The 15,698-nt window shown below is 39.6% G+C and overlaps 1 protein-coding gene across 1 annotated transcript in view; it reads right to left on the minus strand.

Annotated features, from left to right (window-relative positions):
• Nucleotides 1–2,647: 2,647 nt before the first annotated feature.
• Nucleotides 2,648–15,698, minus strand: part of LOC104521166 (neuropilin-1) — a gene marked incomplete at its 5' end in the record, with an annotated part of 47,707 nt that continues 34,656 nt past the window's right edge. The window contains 5 exons of the mRNA XM_010163081.2: nucleotides 2,648–2,742; nucleotides 5,829–5,933; nucleotides 8,758–8,902; nucleotides 13,326–13,657; nucleotides 15,256–15,400. Of these exons, the coding sequence (XP_010161383.2) occupies nucleotides 2,648–2,742; nucleotides 5,829–5,933; nucleotides 8,758–8,902; nucleotides 13,326–13,657; nucleotides 15,256–15,400 (822 nt within the window). The remainder of the gene's footprint in view (nucleotides 2,743–5,828; nucleotides 5,934–8,757; nucleotides 8,903–13,325; nucleotides 13,658–15,255; nucleotides 15,401–15,698) is intronic.

The following is a 15,698-nucleotide window of genomic DNA, read 5'->3' on the forward strand; positions in this document are numbered from 1 at the left end:
ATTTATTTATTTATTTTAATTTTTATTTTCTTACAATTCAGTCCCCTTGAAATGAACTGTAAAAGACTCCTGGATAGAAAGCTCGTTTATACATGGGGGCTTTCCAGCTATCTGCTCTTAACTGTTTCCATAGTGTATGAAAGCTGATTGGAATAGAATAATCTTAGGCTTTGACACACACAAGCATGTTAGTCTGGGATAACAAGATTAGGGGTGTTTGCAGGCCTGAATGCAGGCAAGAGGACAGCAATACATGGTGTTAGCACCTATTGCAGAAGCACCTGTGCCATGGCAGGGGCGGGCTGGTAAATCTCTGTCCCCACTCACCATGACACAAGCTACTGTGGCCAGCACTGGCATGGTGTAGCTCATGCAGGGTTACCTGGTTGGAGCCTGCAGCTGATCTGGAATAGCTCTTTGGCTTAGAGTTCATCATTTACCTTCAGGCGTGTTAGCATCTTAAGGTAAACCAGCCCTGAGAGGGACTTAAGGCTGAAGGCTCAGTCCTCAGTGTGTTAAATTCATACCTTGTTCAGCTTGAGCATAGCTGAGAGAGCTGGAGTGCACTGATCCTCAGCCAGCTGAAGGCCAGGGGGGCCTCGAGCAGCTCTGTAACTTCAAGGACAGTTTAAACTACATTACTCATGGCTGGCGTAGCAGAACACTTGCTCCCTGCAGCATGGCCCCTCGCTCTGATGTGCTTCCTCGTGCCAGCCAGGTCCAGCCATGCCCCTTCAGCAGAAGGAAATGCTTACACCAGCTTAAACCAGGAGGGGTTTCCCCATGTTGAGGGGAATTTCTGTCTGCCCCTTTTTGGGAGTTTTCTGGCTGGTTTTCAGTGAGAGACTATGAAGCAGCTGGAAACCTTTATGTCTTAAACTGGAGATTCTGGAAACCTCATTCTTATTTATTAGCGTCTGACTGATCTCTATCTATGATCTTTGTAATGTGCTGCCATGTGGGAGCCTGGAATTTGGGATGTGAACTTGTCCCTTATTCCCCGGAAGGAAACAGTTCCTACCAGCACAATGCAGGGAAGTAGCATTGGCATGCTCTGAAGGGAACCTCAGAAACTCCTTCAGTAGAGAAAAAACTTGGCTCATCACAGAGTAAGCAAAGGTGGTGCATGAGGGAAGTAAGGAGAGAAAATGAGTCTATCTTAATCTCTGGCAGAAACAGCCAATCTGTTACTGGAGAGTCCCACCCAAACCAAGGGGATTAAACACAACCTGCAAATACAACTGGCAGTGGGGAGGAGGGAGGAAAACTGCATTGTACAGAGGCACTTTATGAATTTGAAATTTGTTTAAACACAAGAAGAGAGTGAAAAAAACCTGTAAAAAATCCTTCCTTTCAGCAGAATAGAAAGCTAAAATACGATTTCGGACATAAAAAGGTTTTACTTTAAAAGCACTGCACAGTATCCTTTCTTCTCTTGCATCCCTCACCCCTTTCTGAACTGTGGGATCACCAGCAGCCCTCCAGCCCTTCAGCCACTCTGACTGTGAAAGAGCAGCGTGGGGAGATGTCCCACAAAGGCGGGCCAGTCTGCTGTTGCTTTTCTTGTTGCACCAGTACTCCAAAATCTCCCTCTGCTCATAAAGCAGGGCAGAGCCAGAAATAGAGTATGCTGACTAAGCCAACTGGATGACTCTGGAGACAAATTTTAAGGGGAGTAAAAGCATTCACCTCTGCAATATCAGAACGCAGAGGCTGCAAGTGGGAACAACATCTGTGGTAAGTCAGCTCTATCTCTTAATCAGGTCGACACCATCAGTGTCCTTTAGGAAACTTTTCCATTATTCGTCCCTTTCTTTTACTTGAAGTAAGAGTGGATTGTGTCACATGGTTGAGGAAACAATGATAAACACTTACCCACCCTGTTAATAAATCACTTGCAAGACTGCGCCTGACTGTGCTTTAATGGAGGAAATGGGAGTAACTGAAAACTGACCTTTTTACTGCTCCACAATTACTGATGCAAAGGATTTTTAACTAGTGCTCAGAGTTTTTGGAGTTTGGATTTTCTGCCCAATCTACCCTCTCCCCCACTTCCAGTGAATTGTACAGGATATTAAAAAATAGTATGAAAGCTGTGGAAGCAGCAAACTAAGGATTTTAAAAGCTGCTAGTTACTGCATTGATTTAGTAAAAAGGACCTGCTGCCACTGACAACTTGTTTTTCCCTTTTCAAGTTCATGGTAGCAGTTTACGTAACCCCATTTTGACAAAACTTGCTAGAAAACAATATTGTAAAACTGCCAGCTCCCTAGTGGAGAAAACTGGCAAACTTTACTTCTCTTAGTTTTGTAAAACCATGGATATAAATAGTGAGCGGGCCTGTGTGGCTCTGTTTTTGTTTTCTTGGAGTTTGCAAACACATTTTGTGTCACTGATATGCCACATTTAAACAGAGTGCACTGTATGATTAACTTAGTTTAATTTTGTCAGCATTTGTCATTTCTCATGCAGAAGGAAATCTTGTTCTCTGCTGTGTCTACATGTGGATGAATGGAATAAAATATTTACTGTACAGAGCTGAGAGACCAGATGCTTCTTTACTTCAGAGACTTTTAGGGAATGGGAAGTTAGGAAGTGCTGCAATTCATTATTTTGTCTCTGGCATGAATTTTGGGTATGGATTTTATTATGTTTTTAATAAGAAAAAAATATTTTTTTTACCTGGTTGTAAAGTATTGTCTATTACTGTTGGCTTTTCTGTATTCAGCACTGTAGTACCACCTGGAAAAGAGATTACGCATATCATGATACATGGGACACAGCAAAGGACATAGCAGTCATTAGGAATATCCTATATATAAATCTGAAATATTACCATCTTTATTAGACATGTAGGTAACTCAGTATGTGAGCTTAAGCATGAAAGTATGACGTTAAAGATCTAGTTTCCTTTATCAAAGAAGAAAACAATAACCCATCATTAAATAAAGCTGAATATCTTTGGAGTTCTTGCAAATACCAACTAATCAATCCTCACCATGTCCCTGTGGCCATCCTTGTTTCATAGACACTGATTTGCTCCAAATCACATGGGAAGTCAGCGACTGATCTCTGTGTCACCTCCTAACAGTCACCAGTTTGTGCATTCACCCATGACATGTTCTTTCTCACATCAGGGATGTGATGTCCTCCAGCCCCTGCCATGCTGGGTCTCCCTGTGCCTTGTTTCATAGCTGCCTATAAGACCAGCTCACAAGGGAGGTGCATGGGAACTGCCTGATTTTAGGATATAGCCTAAGGCAGGTTTTAGTTTTGTCTCAAAGAGCAGGAGGAATTAAGGACTTCCCTCCCCTTTGTCTTCTTCCTCAAGTAGACGAACAAGAGGTGAGTGGGGTCATGGCCCTCTCCTAAGCTCACTAATTGATATTTTTAAAATACTTGACTTTTTAAAGCAAGCCTCATATTGATAAAGGAAACAAAAAGTAAATTAGCACAATTATAAATGCGCAGTAGGGTGCTGATTACCAGTCAATGGCTTTTCTTTTCTCCAGCAAGCAAGTGCTTAAAGCATTATAGAAAGGATGACTATGATGACTTCCAACGAGAATGAATGCCCAAGCTGTATCAGCTTTATGTTTGTGAGAATGATCTGATGGGAAATGCTATAAGCCACGCAAATAGAGTAGCTCTGTATGGGGTCCAAATAGAACAGGAAGGAATCTGGCCTATAGCACAATTACAGTTAATTGCAAGGGAGGCTTCATTGTGATGCTCACATATGTGCAAGTGCTATCAGGGAAGCGACTCTAACAGTCCTATCCATGAGAAGCTGGGCACCACACTTGCATTGGGAGTAGATAAAAGAGGGTAAGGCACTGATGAAATCCCCTCTGCACTGCTCTGCTGTCCTTAATGGGCTACGAGATTGACATACTTTCTCTCTATGCATTTGGGAGGAAGAAAATAATGTTTACAATGTAATTATTGGTGAAATCACTTCTGTGCAATTTAGCGTTATACATAATGTCATCCAGACACTACAGTATTTCTACAGTGTCCAGAACAACTGGACATGCACTGCTTCGGGTTTCTGGTGGCATAGTAATAGATTATACTAAAGTGTTTGCACTTTTGTAGAAGGGCAATGTAGTAATTTTCAATTTTAGTACTGAAATAGGTTCAGTTTTCTGAAAGAGCCAGTGCTCAGGAAGGCTGGTGGCAGTTCCCTTGTCTTAGAGATTATAAACTGCTCCCTTAGCACAACCTGCAAAAATTGCCAGAGGGACTTTCTTCTGCTCAATAAGCTTTCCCTGAGGTACATGTGGGATGCAGTCCTGAGCTCCCTGAAGTGCAGAGACTATGAGAGATCAGGGAAGATGCTTGCACAGATCTGTCTTCTTCCTGTCACACAGCCTCCATCTATGTGAAATAGGTATCTGCCTATTGGGCTTTGCAAGCCAGCCCTAAGTGTAGGGCTTTGTAGGAAGCCCCAGCATTTCCTGACCTGGCTCCTTCCTTTCAAAAAAATAAATAAATTACAATATTTAGTAACACTGAAAGCTTTCTGAGCTGCCTTAACACAATGCAGACTATTTTATCAGAGTCCCTGCATGACTGTTTACAAAAAGAATAAGATTCATCCCGGACACTGATTTGAAAAGCAGTGACAGGGACTATGGAGTGTCTTTTCCACTCAAGAATTGGTTTTCAATTTATGATTTGCAACATGCATTTACAGGAGACATTGTCAAAGCTCAGAAAGGGTTTGCTGCTGAAACTGCGCTTTCATTTGTATCTGTTGTCGGATGTTCTACTTGACTGCTTCCAAAAGGCCAATCTCTTACCTCTTACCTAAGCTTTCCCAATGTCCTCTTGGATAGCTATTGCTAGATTTTAATGCTATTTTATATCATGGATATAAGAAGCAATAAACGTTTATTAGATAAGCACACCAGGGAGCAGTGATGAAATAACTTGTGTCGCTGAGTCCAAAAATAAGGTCAGTTACTGTAGATGTATAGATCTACCTCAGGAAGATCTCGTCAAACTGGCCCAGGGCTTTGTGGAGCAAGTGACCTCCAAGAGGAGATCAAAAACATAGTGATGCAGTGTCAGCTCTCTAAGGACATTGGTTCTGTGCAAAAGTGGGAGAATATGAAAACTAGCAAGCTTCCTCTGTTTCAGATGCAGACTATGTTACGTCTCTCCCTACTATTTTTCTGCTAGTGATGGTAGCTTGGAGAACATCAGCTCCTCTGTGGCTGTAATGCAGCACTGGTGGGGAAAGTAATGGAAATATTTCTGGTGGTATATGTGTGAGTATGCTTTGATGAAACAAATATGCTTTGTTTCTGTCTGGGAAAGGTTTGGGTCTGAGATTTGAGTCCTGTACTAAATGGTAGGTATAGAAGCCTGTACGTATCTTGAACCTAAACAATATTTCATTTTGAATTCTTCAGTCTCAGACAATAAACTTCAAAAGGTTTGTCCAGCTTTTTTCTTAGTAAGAGAAAGTTTGATTAGGATATTTGATTAGACACAATTCCTGCTCAAAAAAATTGCCCTCTCTTTCAGTTAGTCACTATTATTTGCTTCAAAAATTATGTAGTTGAGAAAACAATCAAAAGTATTGTCATATGTAAAAGGCAGATGCCCATGTTTTGACAGCACTGACAATACCAACTGCATACCAATGTCCATTTATGTCGAGTGATTAAATCAGTGCAAACGTTTAGCTGGTAACTGGTGGAACTGCATACCAATGTCCATTTATGTTGAGTGATTAATCAGTGCAAACGTTTAGCTGGTAACTGGTGATGGATATGAGCTACAATGAAGCTGCAATGGAATGAGGATGGTTTCTGCACCTGTCAGTTGGTAGTCATCACCTGTGCCACTGTGACAGTTTGCCTGGTCATCATCACACTCATCCACGGGTTTGCCTTCAGAAACAGTAGGGACAGCAGTAGGAGCTGAAACAAAATCCAGTCCTTCAGTTAAACATGTGCTGGAAAATTAGCATGCAATTGGCAGTAACATTTTGATAAGCACCATATGCTGCTTCATGTGTTGTATCTGAGGAAAGGAGCAACTCTACTTTGCAGGTTAGTATTTCTTTACATATCTGTTCTGTCTCCATGAGCCAAGGCACTCTGCTGTATCTGAGCTCAAGGGCTGAGCGGAGTTGGGCAGCAAAGCCCCAGACTGTCTATTCACTAGCTGATGTGTGTTTGTTGTTTCTACCAACAAGGAGTGAAAGCCTGGCAAGGCAGAACAGGAGGCTAAGGAGGGGTAGAAACCCCATCATTTTATTGCAGGACAAAGTGCCTATGAGTGGACAGAGGAGCAGGAGAGGTGCATGCTCAAGGTGGCAGTTCTTCAGCATCCACCACATTGCAGAGCACATGTGAGAGAGGAAATGTCTGAGCAGAGTCCTGGTAACAGTGGCAGGAAGGCAGTGAGATGTAGAATCACTTTGTGCTCAATGAGGAGATCTAGAAGGAGTTTCTTTTGTTTTTGTTGAAGTTATAAATAAGACATCAGTGATGTCAGTCATCCCTCCTGGCCACCTGCCTGCTTCTCATTGGTGATCATTTTCTGGTAGCTGCTGCATAACCAGCAAAATCTGACCTTTGTTATTACAGTTAAAAGCTTGAGATTTGTGAAGGTGCCAGAAAATATACCTATACTCCAGTATCTACAAAACATACCGTATCTGGAAAATCAGAATACAGATACTTGGTGTTATGTTTAGGTTTATGTTTTATGCTGCAGGTATAGTTGCCTGGCTTAAGATGATAACCACTCTGGGAATGCAATCCAGGCTTTTGTTTGTTCTCACCTGCTGTTATTTTCATTAACAATGTTTTACTCTCATTATAAGCTGTGCAATAATGCATCACTGGCATCTTGACCTGAAAATGTTAGGAGGGATGGTTGTTTCTGAAGTAACTATATTTTGGGATGAAATATGGCTCTTTAGGACCCCAACTTATGCTTTACAGGTACAATCTAGCCCTAGTTAAAGAAACAGTTCTGTACCTATTATGAATTATGCAGAGCCTCTGTTCCCCACATCTCTCTAAAAAACCCTCTGGGAGCTCCCTCTAGCTTTCTACACTGAGTTAAGTTTCTTATCTTGAGCTTCATGCCCCTGTATAGCCCCAAGCTTGCCTACATCTCTGCCATCATTTCATATAAGCCTCCTGGGATGCTTTGAGAACACAAAGCTTCCCCTTGCTCATTACTGCTGGAGAACTGATTTCTGCTCCTGTCTGTGCCTACCTCCATGCTTTTTTTCTTATCTCAACTCCTTTCCTGCTCAGTAAATTTCAAGTGGCTTCTCTTAATTCAACTCCCTCCTTAAGATTCAGTTATACAGCAAAGTTTTCTTATTATGCTTCTCCCACAGGTAAATGAGAATTGACCTCACCTGTTCATGGGTGACCTACAGTTGAGCACCTTTCAAAAGTATATCATAGCAGGAAGAGAAATGCAAGTAGACGTGTCTCAGGGATAAATTATACTTGCTAATGCAGTTTGCCTAAAACCAAAGGTGCTTTGCCTGGTTAGTCGCCTTTTTTGGCTCCTCCATCTCACTGAGCAATGTGTCCTTGTAAGGTGGTCCATAGACTCACTTCTTGGTGCCTAGGTGGCTACAGGAGCCCTGTGGCCAAAACACTTCACCCACAGGTTGTGAGTTTACACAAGGCAGGTGCTGGGTTTTCTTTTTTCTGAGCAAGTAGCACAATAGTCTGCAGGAACTAAGTATTCCCACAGGAAATGAGAACTTCCTGCAGGAACTAAGAAGTATTTCCAACCTCCCCACTTTCCGGGCCAAGTAAAAGCACACTTATTCAATCTGGCCTTCTTTAAAAAAACAACACAGAACTCATCAGTTCTCACAGCTAATGCCTCCCACTCTTCCGCCTTGGGGGAGAAATGGTGAGAAAGAAATGGAGGCAGAGCAGTTGGTTCCATTCATCTTGGGACCCTGCTCAGCTACTTCTATACAAGGTATCATATGAAACCCTGAATAATATGGTTTGTTATTTTGTGTAGTGTTAAGCTGTGTGGTTCATAAGTCACACCAATATACCATCATGCATCAGATAAAATAGTGAAATTTACGTAGTTATCTGTAGTTATCTATGAAGTTAAACAATTATTGTTTATAGAACAAGAATCACAGTCCAAGGATAAATGTCTAAGTATGATTTTCTTGGTCTTTCATCTCCTACATACTCGTGCAAAATTAAAGCTTGGTAAGGAACAAAGGGGCCCCCTCTGCCCTCTAAAAGGAACAGCACAGAGCCTGTCCAGCCAAGTAATCATTGTCTACCATACTGTCTGGTGTGACTTTCACATCCTTTGAAGGAGCAAGGGATGTAATTACTATATTTAGTGCAAAGCTCCCTCTGCATTCTCAGAAAACATCTCTTCTAGGGTTGTATCATGGTAACATAAAATATAAGTTCCTGTCTTTATTATCTCCTAATAGATCTATGCTTCTCTAAAGTATAATCATAAGGCTGCTTAGGGGAACAGAAAACCACGTGGAGAACATCACTGTGATTCAACAAAGGGATGGGAGAAAGAATAATGTTTGTGCCTTGGGCATATTCAAATGTCTGCAGAGAAGGAACTGATTAGGCCAAGAAACAGTACTGATGGCAGTCACGGAAGCGAGAGTCCAACATGCTGCCTGTACAGGCACAGCAGTGTTCAGCAGTAGTCCAAGTAGAGAATGTATTTATGAAAATAATAAAGTGCATTCATCTCTAGCAGAGCAATTACCTTCGAGTTCACAGCCCAGCAGCTCCATTCGCAGCCCCAGTCCTCCATGTGTGGCTCTCTCAGGGTAGACGCGGATGAATCTCGTCAATACAGGCTCAAAAGTCCTCAGTTCAGGCGTGTCATAGTTAGTGTTGCCTTCAAAAGTCTGCAAAGCATGACAAATGCTACTTGTTAAAAAAAAAGAAAGCTATTTTCAATACTCATCTTTTTCACGATTCTAACTGCTTAATCAGTGTCAGGATAAATGAGAATGGAAAATACATAGTTAAAGCTTCTCAGAAAAGTAATGCATTTCATTTTTCATATACTCAGTAGCAACCAATCCATCAGGGTCATAACAAGAGCTGAGTGTTTAATGAGACATGTTTTTAAATGATGCTCTGATCTGGGGTTTTACTGGGTGACATTTTCAACACTTCTCAGGGAAAAAAAAAATGGCTGAGGTGAAGATCCTGTCACCTTTTAAGTGGTTACAATAATAACCCAACTATTCAAGAGAAAATTTCAATCTGATTTCCCCCAGTGACAGAGTTTCACAAGTTGTAGTTATTTCAGAAGGCATAAATTAAACTCCAGGAACAGTAGCTGCAAGAGTTCTTCCAGTGAGCCTGCTATTGAATAAGAATAAAAAGAAAGAAAGAAGAAAGCTGCTTCCTGACAAAACTGCAATATAATCTAACAGGCAAGGTAGGTCAGCAAATGTACATTTCAGACAAAAATATCTTCTCTGAGCTGCACTCTGAGTTCTTCAGCCATAATGCAGCTCTCAATGGCATTTGTTTGATACCTTCAGCTTCTCTTGTCAGTGATCTTTTGCATATAGAACAAGTTAGAACTTGTACTTATAACAACAACTGTGCCTCCATGGAGATGATTTGTCCTTAGAATGAATTAACTGTTCAAAGAAACCATCCTTGCCATGAAGAGTTTATAACCCAAGATAGGCAAAAGGAGTTATTTTCACCCTATTTTACAGTAAAAAATGGCTTCAGAATATCATGCAGTGAGTACTCTGAAGTACAAAATATGAAAATGTATATAACAATGAAATAAAAATAAAGTATTTTCAACCTCTCTTTTCTATGAATTAGTTAAATGACAAAACATGAAAAAAACATCTTCTTTGAACTGGAGTTCAAATTTGGGATTAGAAGCGCTATTTATAAGATACTTCCAACTCATAGCTGTGAAGCCACCAGATGTCCTTCATTTTGGATGAGAACAAAACCCAACCTGCAATTAACTCCTCATGTTGATCTGGGGGCAGATGAAACAGAGGCATGGGAAAAGCTGTCTGTATTCCCAAGGCATGAAACTAGCTTAGGTAAAACTGTTTGTTTCTTGTATTTTCAGTGCAGTGCCTTGCTTGTTTTTACTGCACACCTCTGTATTATGAACCAATGGTCCACAACCCCTTCTGGCCACTGGTTAGAGTACCAGTCACAAAAGTGAATATTGATGGGATACTATAATTAAAACTAAATTTAAAAAAAAAAATCAATATTAATGCTTCTGATTCTATGTCCTAGGGAAGATTGTACCTCTATGGTGGCTTCAAGGGGCACTGGTTGACCTGGTGCTCTGCAAGTGCTTGGAAAGCAGTTGTCAAGAATTCACATGTAGATAGCCTGTCAGATCTAATTAACATGCAATTACATATTATTATATTTGAATAGCAATATAGTGCAAATGATCAGAAAAGCTACCTACCATATAAGAAAGAATGAATGCCATTTTATGTGTAAAAAATAGACACACACATGTATCTGAGGAATCCTTGCTTCCTTTTTAATAGTAGTCTTAATAGCAACATATAATGACAACTGTTTCATAAAAGACATCAGTACTGGAATACTGACACATAGATATTAGAATTCAATAGGCATCAGGAATTATATTGAATCATAATTATATTGAATCATTGTCCTTTGTATTGCAGAGCTGCTTGCGATTCAATTTTGACTGTTCATTTGAAACACGTACTGATATGCTTTGTGGGGGAGGAGAGAGGAGTATACAGTAAAACTTTACTTTGTGAGGGTCTTTTATACAGGCTATGTCACAAATGGCTTTAATTTGTTACCAAGAAAATTTTTAATAAATAATAGCTAAATAAAAAAGAAGCTAAACTGGTGAGAGAAAAGAAAATCTTCCTAATATCTTTTAAAATCAAAATAAACATGGCAGAAAAATTTTAAAAGGTTATTCCAAATGGCAGGATTAAAAAACCCCAAAAAGTCATCAGTAGGTAAGTGGAAGGAGGAAAGAAGTATGAAAGAGAAAGATGACTTTACGGAGTAAACTTGAGTAAGACCATGGAGAAGAAATACAAATTGCATCTTGAAATGAAAATGGGGTTTTACATGGTTGGTTGAGGATTTGAGTGATGTTCACTCCTTCGAGTGCTTGAGCTAGGCTAAAGAGGCAAACTTTCTGCACATTCAAAAATAGCAGAAATTGGGTCAGCCACAGAGGAAAGAGTTATGGTAGTCTTAGTGAAAGGAGCTGCAGGCATGGATGACAAGATCATGTTGAGAAACAAGGTAATGTTTCATCCTTTGGACATATTCTGTTGTGATGTTTAGTTTGTCATTGCTATTTCTTTTCCTAAAATGCAGTTGTTTGTTTATTGAAAGTCAAGACTTTAACCAAGTGAAACGATGTGTTTCATTTCATACAACGGGGCGGTTTCTAATCCACTTTCCGGCTGTGACTCATTATAGCATGCTGTCCCATCCAGCCCCACTTACATTTAAAAATATACATTCCAGTATTAACATTTTAAATGTCTCAGACTCCCAAATCTTAGGCTTTATCTGATTATCTTTAAAAAAAAAAAAACTTGTGCTTCGGAAGAAAGTTTATTAAATGTCTTGAATTTTTGGGAAGGATTATAATTATGCCACAAGAGATTTGAATTCCAGACCTCTCCATTCCATTAATCTTGAAAGTTAATTTTTGGTAGTGGTGAAAGCTGAGGATGGGCTCAGTGCATTAGTTAGCATACTAGTTTTCTTGTCAAACTGCTAACTTCTGACAATGATGGTAAGTGCTTGTATTAGAAAACAGAAAGCCATGCAGCAGACGGCGCACCGCTTTGAAAGCATATGGCATTATTTTTTTCCCTCGTTGAGCCACAGTGTAGAAGTACATGTCAAAACAACATCTATTTTAGAAAGAAAATGGTTAGATCCCATTGTTGATTTACACTCTCTTCACACTTTATGATGAAGTCAAAACTCATGGTAACAAGAGAAAGGAGCTGACTGCAAAGGCTGAATTCATTTAGTTTTAATCCCCAAAACAAATGATGAAAAGTGATGAGAAGTGAGAAAACGCAGACATATTCAGTGAGATTAAAACAGGAGAGAATGAAGTCCAATATTTACCAAATGTGCCTGGAAAAGCTACATCCATGGGCCCACTCAGCTTTTCCTTTAAGGAAACACAGGTTTGTCCAATGGATGAGTCTATATAGCAAAACAGCTTTTACATCTAATTTTCAGATGAACGCAGCTGAGATACAGAGCAACTCTCAGGATTCCCATCTGCCAAGCACCACACCGATTTGCCTTTTGAGGGCACATTTTTGCTATATGATTCCATAATCATCCCAGTACCGCAGCACCAGTTCCTAAACAGGACTGCATGTCCACTGTTTTCCTCAAGGAACAGAGTAGGAGGACTAAAAAATGGTTATGCCTCTCAAGACAAAAATGCACTTTGTGAGCAATGATAACAAAACAGGATGGAAGACCTAATGAATGGGATTTGGGGTAAATAATCTAAACATTCATGTCCTGAAAAGCCAACATTCAAAGACAAACCAAAATAGGTACACTAATTTTCTTTTCCTTGGCATCTAACCCAGCAATTCATTTGGCCCTCTTCTGTAAATGTCTTGCAGGTTCTACTTGGACCTATGAACCAGCTGCCCTTTTTTCCCAAGCAACCTCCAAGATGCTTCACTTCTAATAGTACGATAGTGTTTTTCACTTAGGATGGGATAACACGTCAAAACCGCCATCACTTTCTTTCAATGCGACTTGGATTAGACCATTACGGAGAGCCTGTGAAGCTCTCAGAGCAGTCTACAGGCAGTTCAGAAATCCAGTGGGTACCCCATTGAGTTAAATAACACCATTCTCATTCTACAGCTCAGACAAAAAAGAAGCAAAGGAAAAGTCAGTGTTTCAAATAAGTTTGCTCAATGACAATGGAAAAAACTGCAGAGGGACCTCTACTTTTTTGGCACTGTTGCATATTACCATTGCATGGGATTTTGCAGTAACCTAGGGGCCACAGAGGCACACCTCCCTTGTCAGAAATTAAGTCTGAACTAGCTATTAAGTAAACAAAACCTTTGCTGCAGAGGCCAGCTCTTGCCCTCAGGCATGGGACAGTTCCCACAGGATCCCTTCAGAGCTGCTGCCCTAGGAGTCCTCCTGCTTGGCTCCATCCTGGCTATGCCTTTTCTAAGGTCAGAGATAGATGTGTAGAAATTTAATGCAAACTTTTTTTTTTTTTTTTAATGGAACTTTTTTTTAGTGCAGAGCTTTCCTCCTTACCTTTATCTTTTTCTTGCTGGAATCCATGATCATTTTCCAATCTGATCCATTGTTGCTGTAGCCAATTTTGAACTTTTTCATGAATACTTTGTTTTCCCGGTGCTTGCCTCCTTGGACAATTATGCCCCTCACTTTTTTTTCTTCACCAAGGTCTATTTGAAGCCATTCATTTGTATATGGGTGAGTAGTTGGTGGCAGTGCCCAACCTGAACGGCTTGTTATGAGGCGAGCATTCTCTGGGATCCAGTTTCGATCAACTTGAGTAGATGCAGTAATCTGAGAGTCAGGAATGAGCCCAGACACCATACCCAGCATCCCAGAGCAAGGATAGTCTATGAAGGAAAAAAACAAATAAATTAAATAGTTAATCTGAACAAGCACCAAAACAGAAACAGGACACATCAGTCAATTCAACTTTCATAAGCAATTACTTCTTTCTTATATCCAAAATAATCTCTTTGGATTTGTATATAATTTTCATTTGTTCAAACTTGCACATCCTAGTTTGGCAGGAAGTACCAAAATACCACAAGTATTTCTGGCTTGATGGGAACCAAAAGGATCAGAAAATCCTATTCTATTATTGTTTTCTATTCTTCTTGCTAAGGCAAAGAGTGCGGGGTCACATCTGAATTTGTTAATATTTCCCTAGAGAAAACTTCCAAAATCAGCCAAAGCTTGGTTGCAGATTAATTAATTTTGGTAACATTGGAAATGGAAATTTTTATACAACCTGTAAAATATAATTTATTGTTGTACTTGAGATTTTCATATTGTATTTCTTTAGTCTCTCAGGCTTTTTCAAATGACACAGAAGCTAAATAGTTGCTTCTTTCATGGTCCCAAATAAACATAAATTAGAAACAGGGAAAGCTGCTGACAAGGAATGAAATTTTCCAATACAGAATGTAGCAGTAGTTCTGCTCATATTACCTTTATCTAATCTGAAAAGATTTCATAGAATGAGCTGGAATTCTATAACGCAGTAATCAGTAATCTCATTTTCCTGTATGGAAACTAGTCCTAAGAAACATTTTCAAGACTACAGAAACACCACAAGGGAAAAAAGAAAATCCCTAGAACTATTAAAAATAGTGCCAATGACCTGTGTTAAGTGCTACAACATGAAACTAGGTATTTTTAAGAAAAATCAGCTTTGTAAAACTATTAAATCATTAACGTTTTCTTTAATATATAACTTCATGTATTTTTACTTTGCATATAAAAGCACCTCCATTTTGTATGAGATATGTAAATTCTAAAACTAGAAAAAAAGGATTTCTAAAATAATTCCTGCTTGTGCCTGTTCCCCCCGCCCCAAGGTAGCATTTTGATGATAATGAATGCCTTTTGCTGCTACCTCAGAAAGCATTCTGGACCGTTATTTTGGTAGTTAACTGTGTGATATAAAGGAGTTACATTCTAATACTGTTCGCTAGCAGGAACCCGACTATATACGTCTAGTTGCTTGAATAAGCTTCAGATCTAAGTGTTTATATCTTGCAGTGCTTTTAAACCTAGTTATGTATGTTTGTTCCTTGGAAAACCTGCCGAGAACTACCTACAAATAGGAGACTCGAGAGAGAGGGACTGGAGATTAAGAAAGAAAAGCAAGACAGGAATTTGCAAAATATCTGTGTATGTATCTCAGGTGTTTTGCACAAAGCTGTAAAATAATTGTAAGAAAAGTAATTAAACCTTATTTGTTTTTCACTTCTTAAAGCTGAACACCTAAAAGTTAAAGTCAGAACAGCATTCAGATAACACTGGATGTTTGGGTTGTTGTGCTTTATTTTCTTTGTTTTCCTTTTCACCTTTCTACATTCAGACCACAGTCGAAATAGTGAAGATGCATTTCACTCATAAAAATAAAACCCACAGCATAGACACAATAAATTCCCTTAGTTTTAAAATCCTTCCCAAGACCTACCTGTTATCTTGCAGCCATAAACTTCAAATCTCAGTGATACTCCATTTTCCCAAGACACAGGTCTAATTCGCACAAAACGTGTTAAAACTGGTTTGCCAAAAGGTCTGTAAACAACATCAGTGGGATTGCTATTCCCTTGAAACACCTTTGTGTGGAAAGAAAAAGTATATATTTGTTAGGCTTTCTTCTAAATGGTATTTATAATTCTGTGTTTTACAGGTAGTTCTGATACAAGGTCTATCCAGGATTATTTTTGGGGGAGATAAGACAAAAGACTTGCATGGAGAACTACTTCATTAAACTCCTAACACAATTCATGCAGGCAGATAAGCTTTCCCTGGGGTGGAAAAAAGATGTAAGGTAATGATACTAAAAAATACTTTCCACCTGCAGAGTCCCATAACACACCATAGTCCTGCACACCAGGAGAGTTCAGGGCCATC

The sequence above is a fragment of the Antrostomus carolinensis genome, unplaced genomic scaffold (genome assembly GCF_000700745.2).
Source record: "Antrostomus carolinensis isolate BGI_N321 unplaced genomic scaffold, ASM70074v2 scaffold14372, whole genome shotgun sequence".
In the NCBI taxonomy this organism is placed as follows: Eukaryota; Metazoa; Chordata; class Aves; order Caprimulgiformes; family Caprimulgidae; genus Antrostomus; species Antrostomus carolinensis.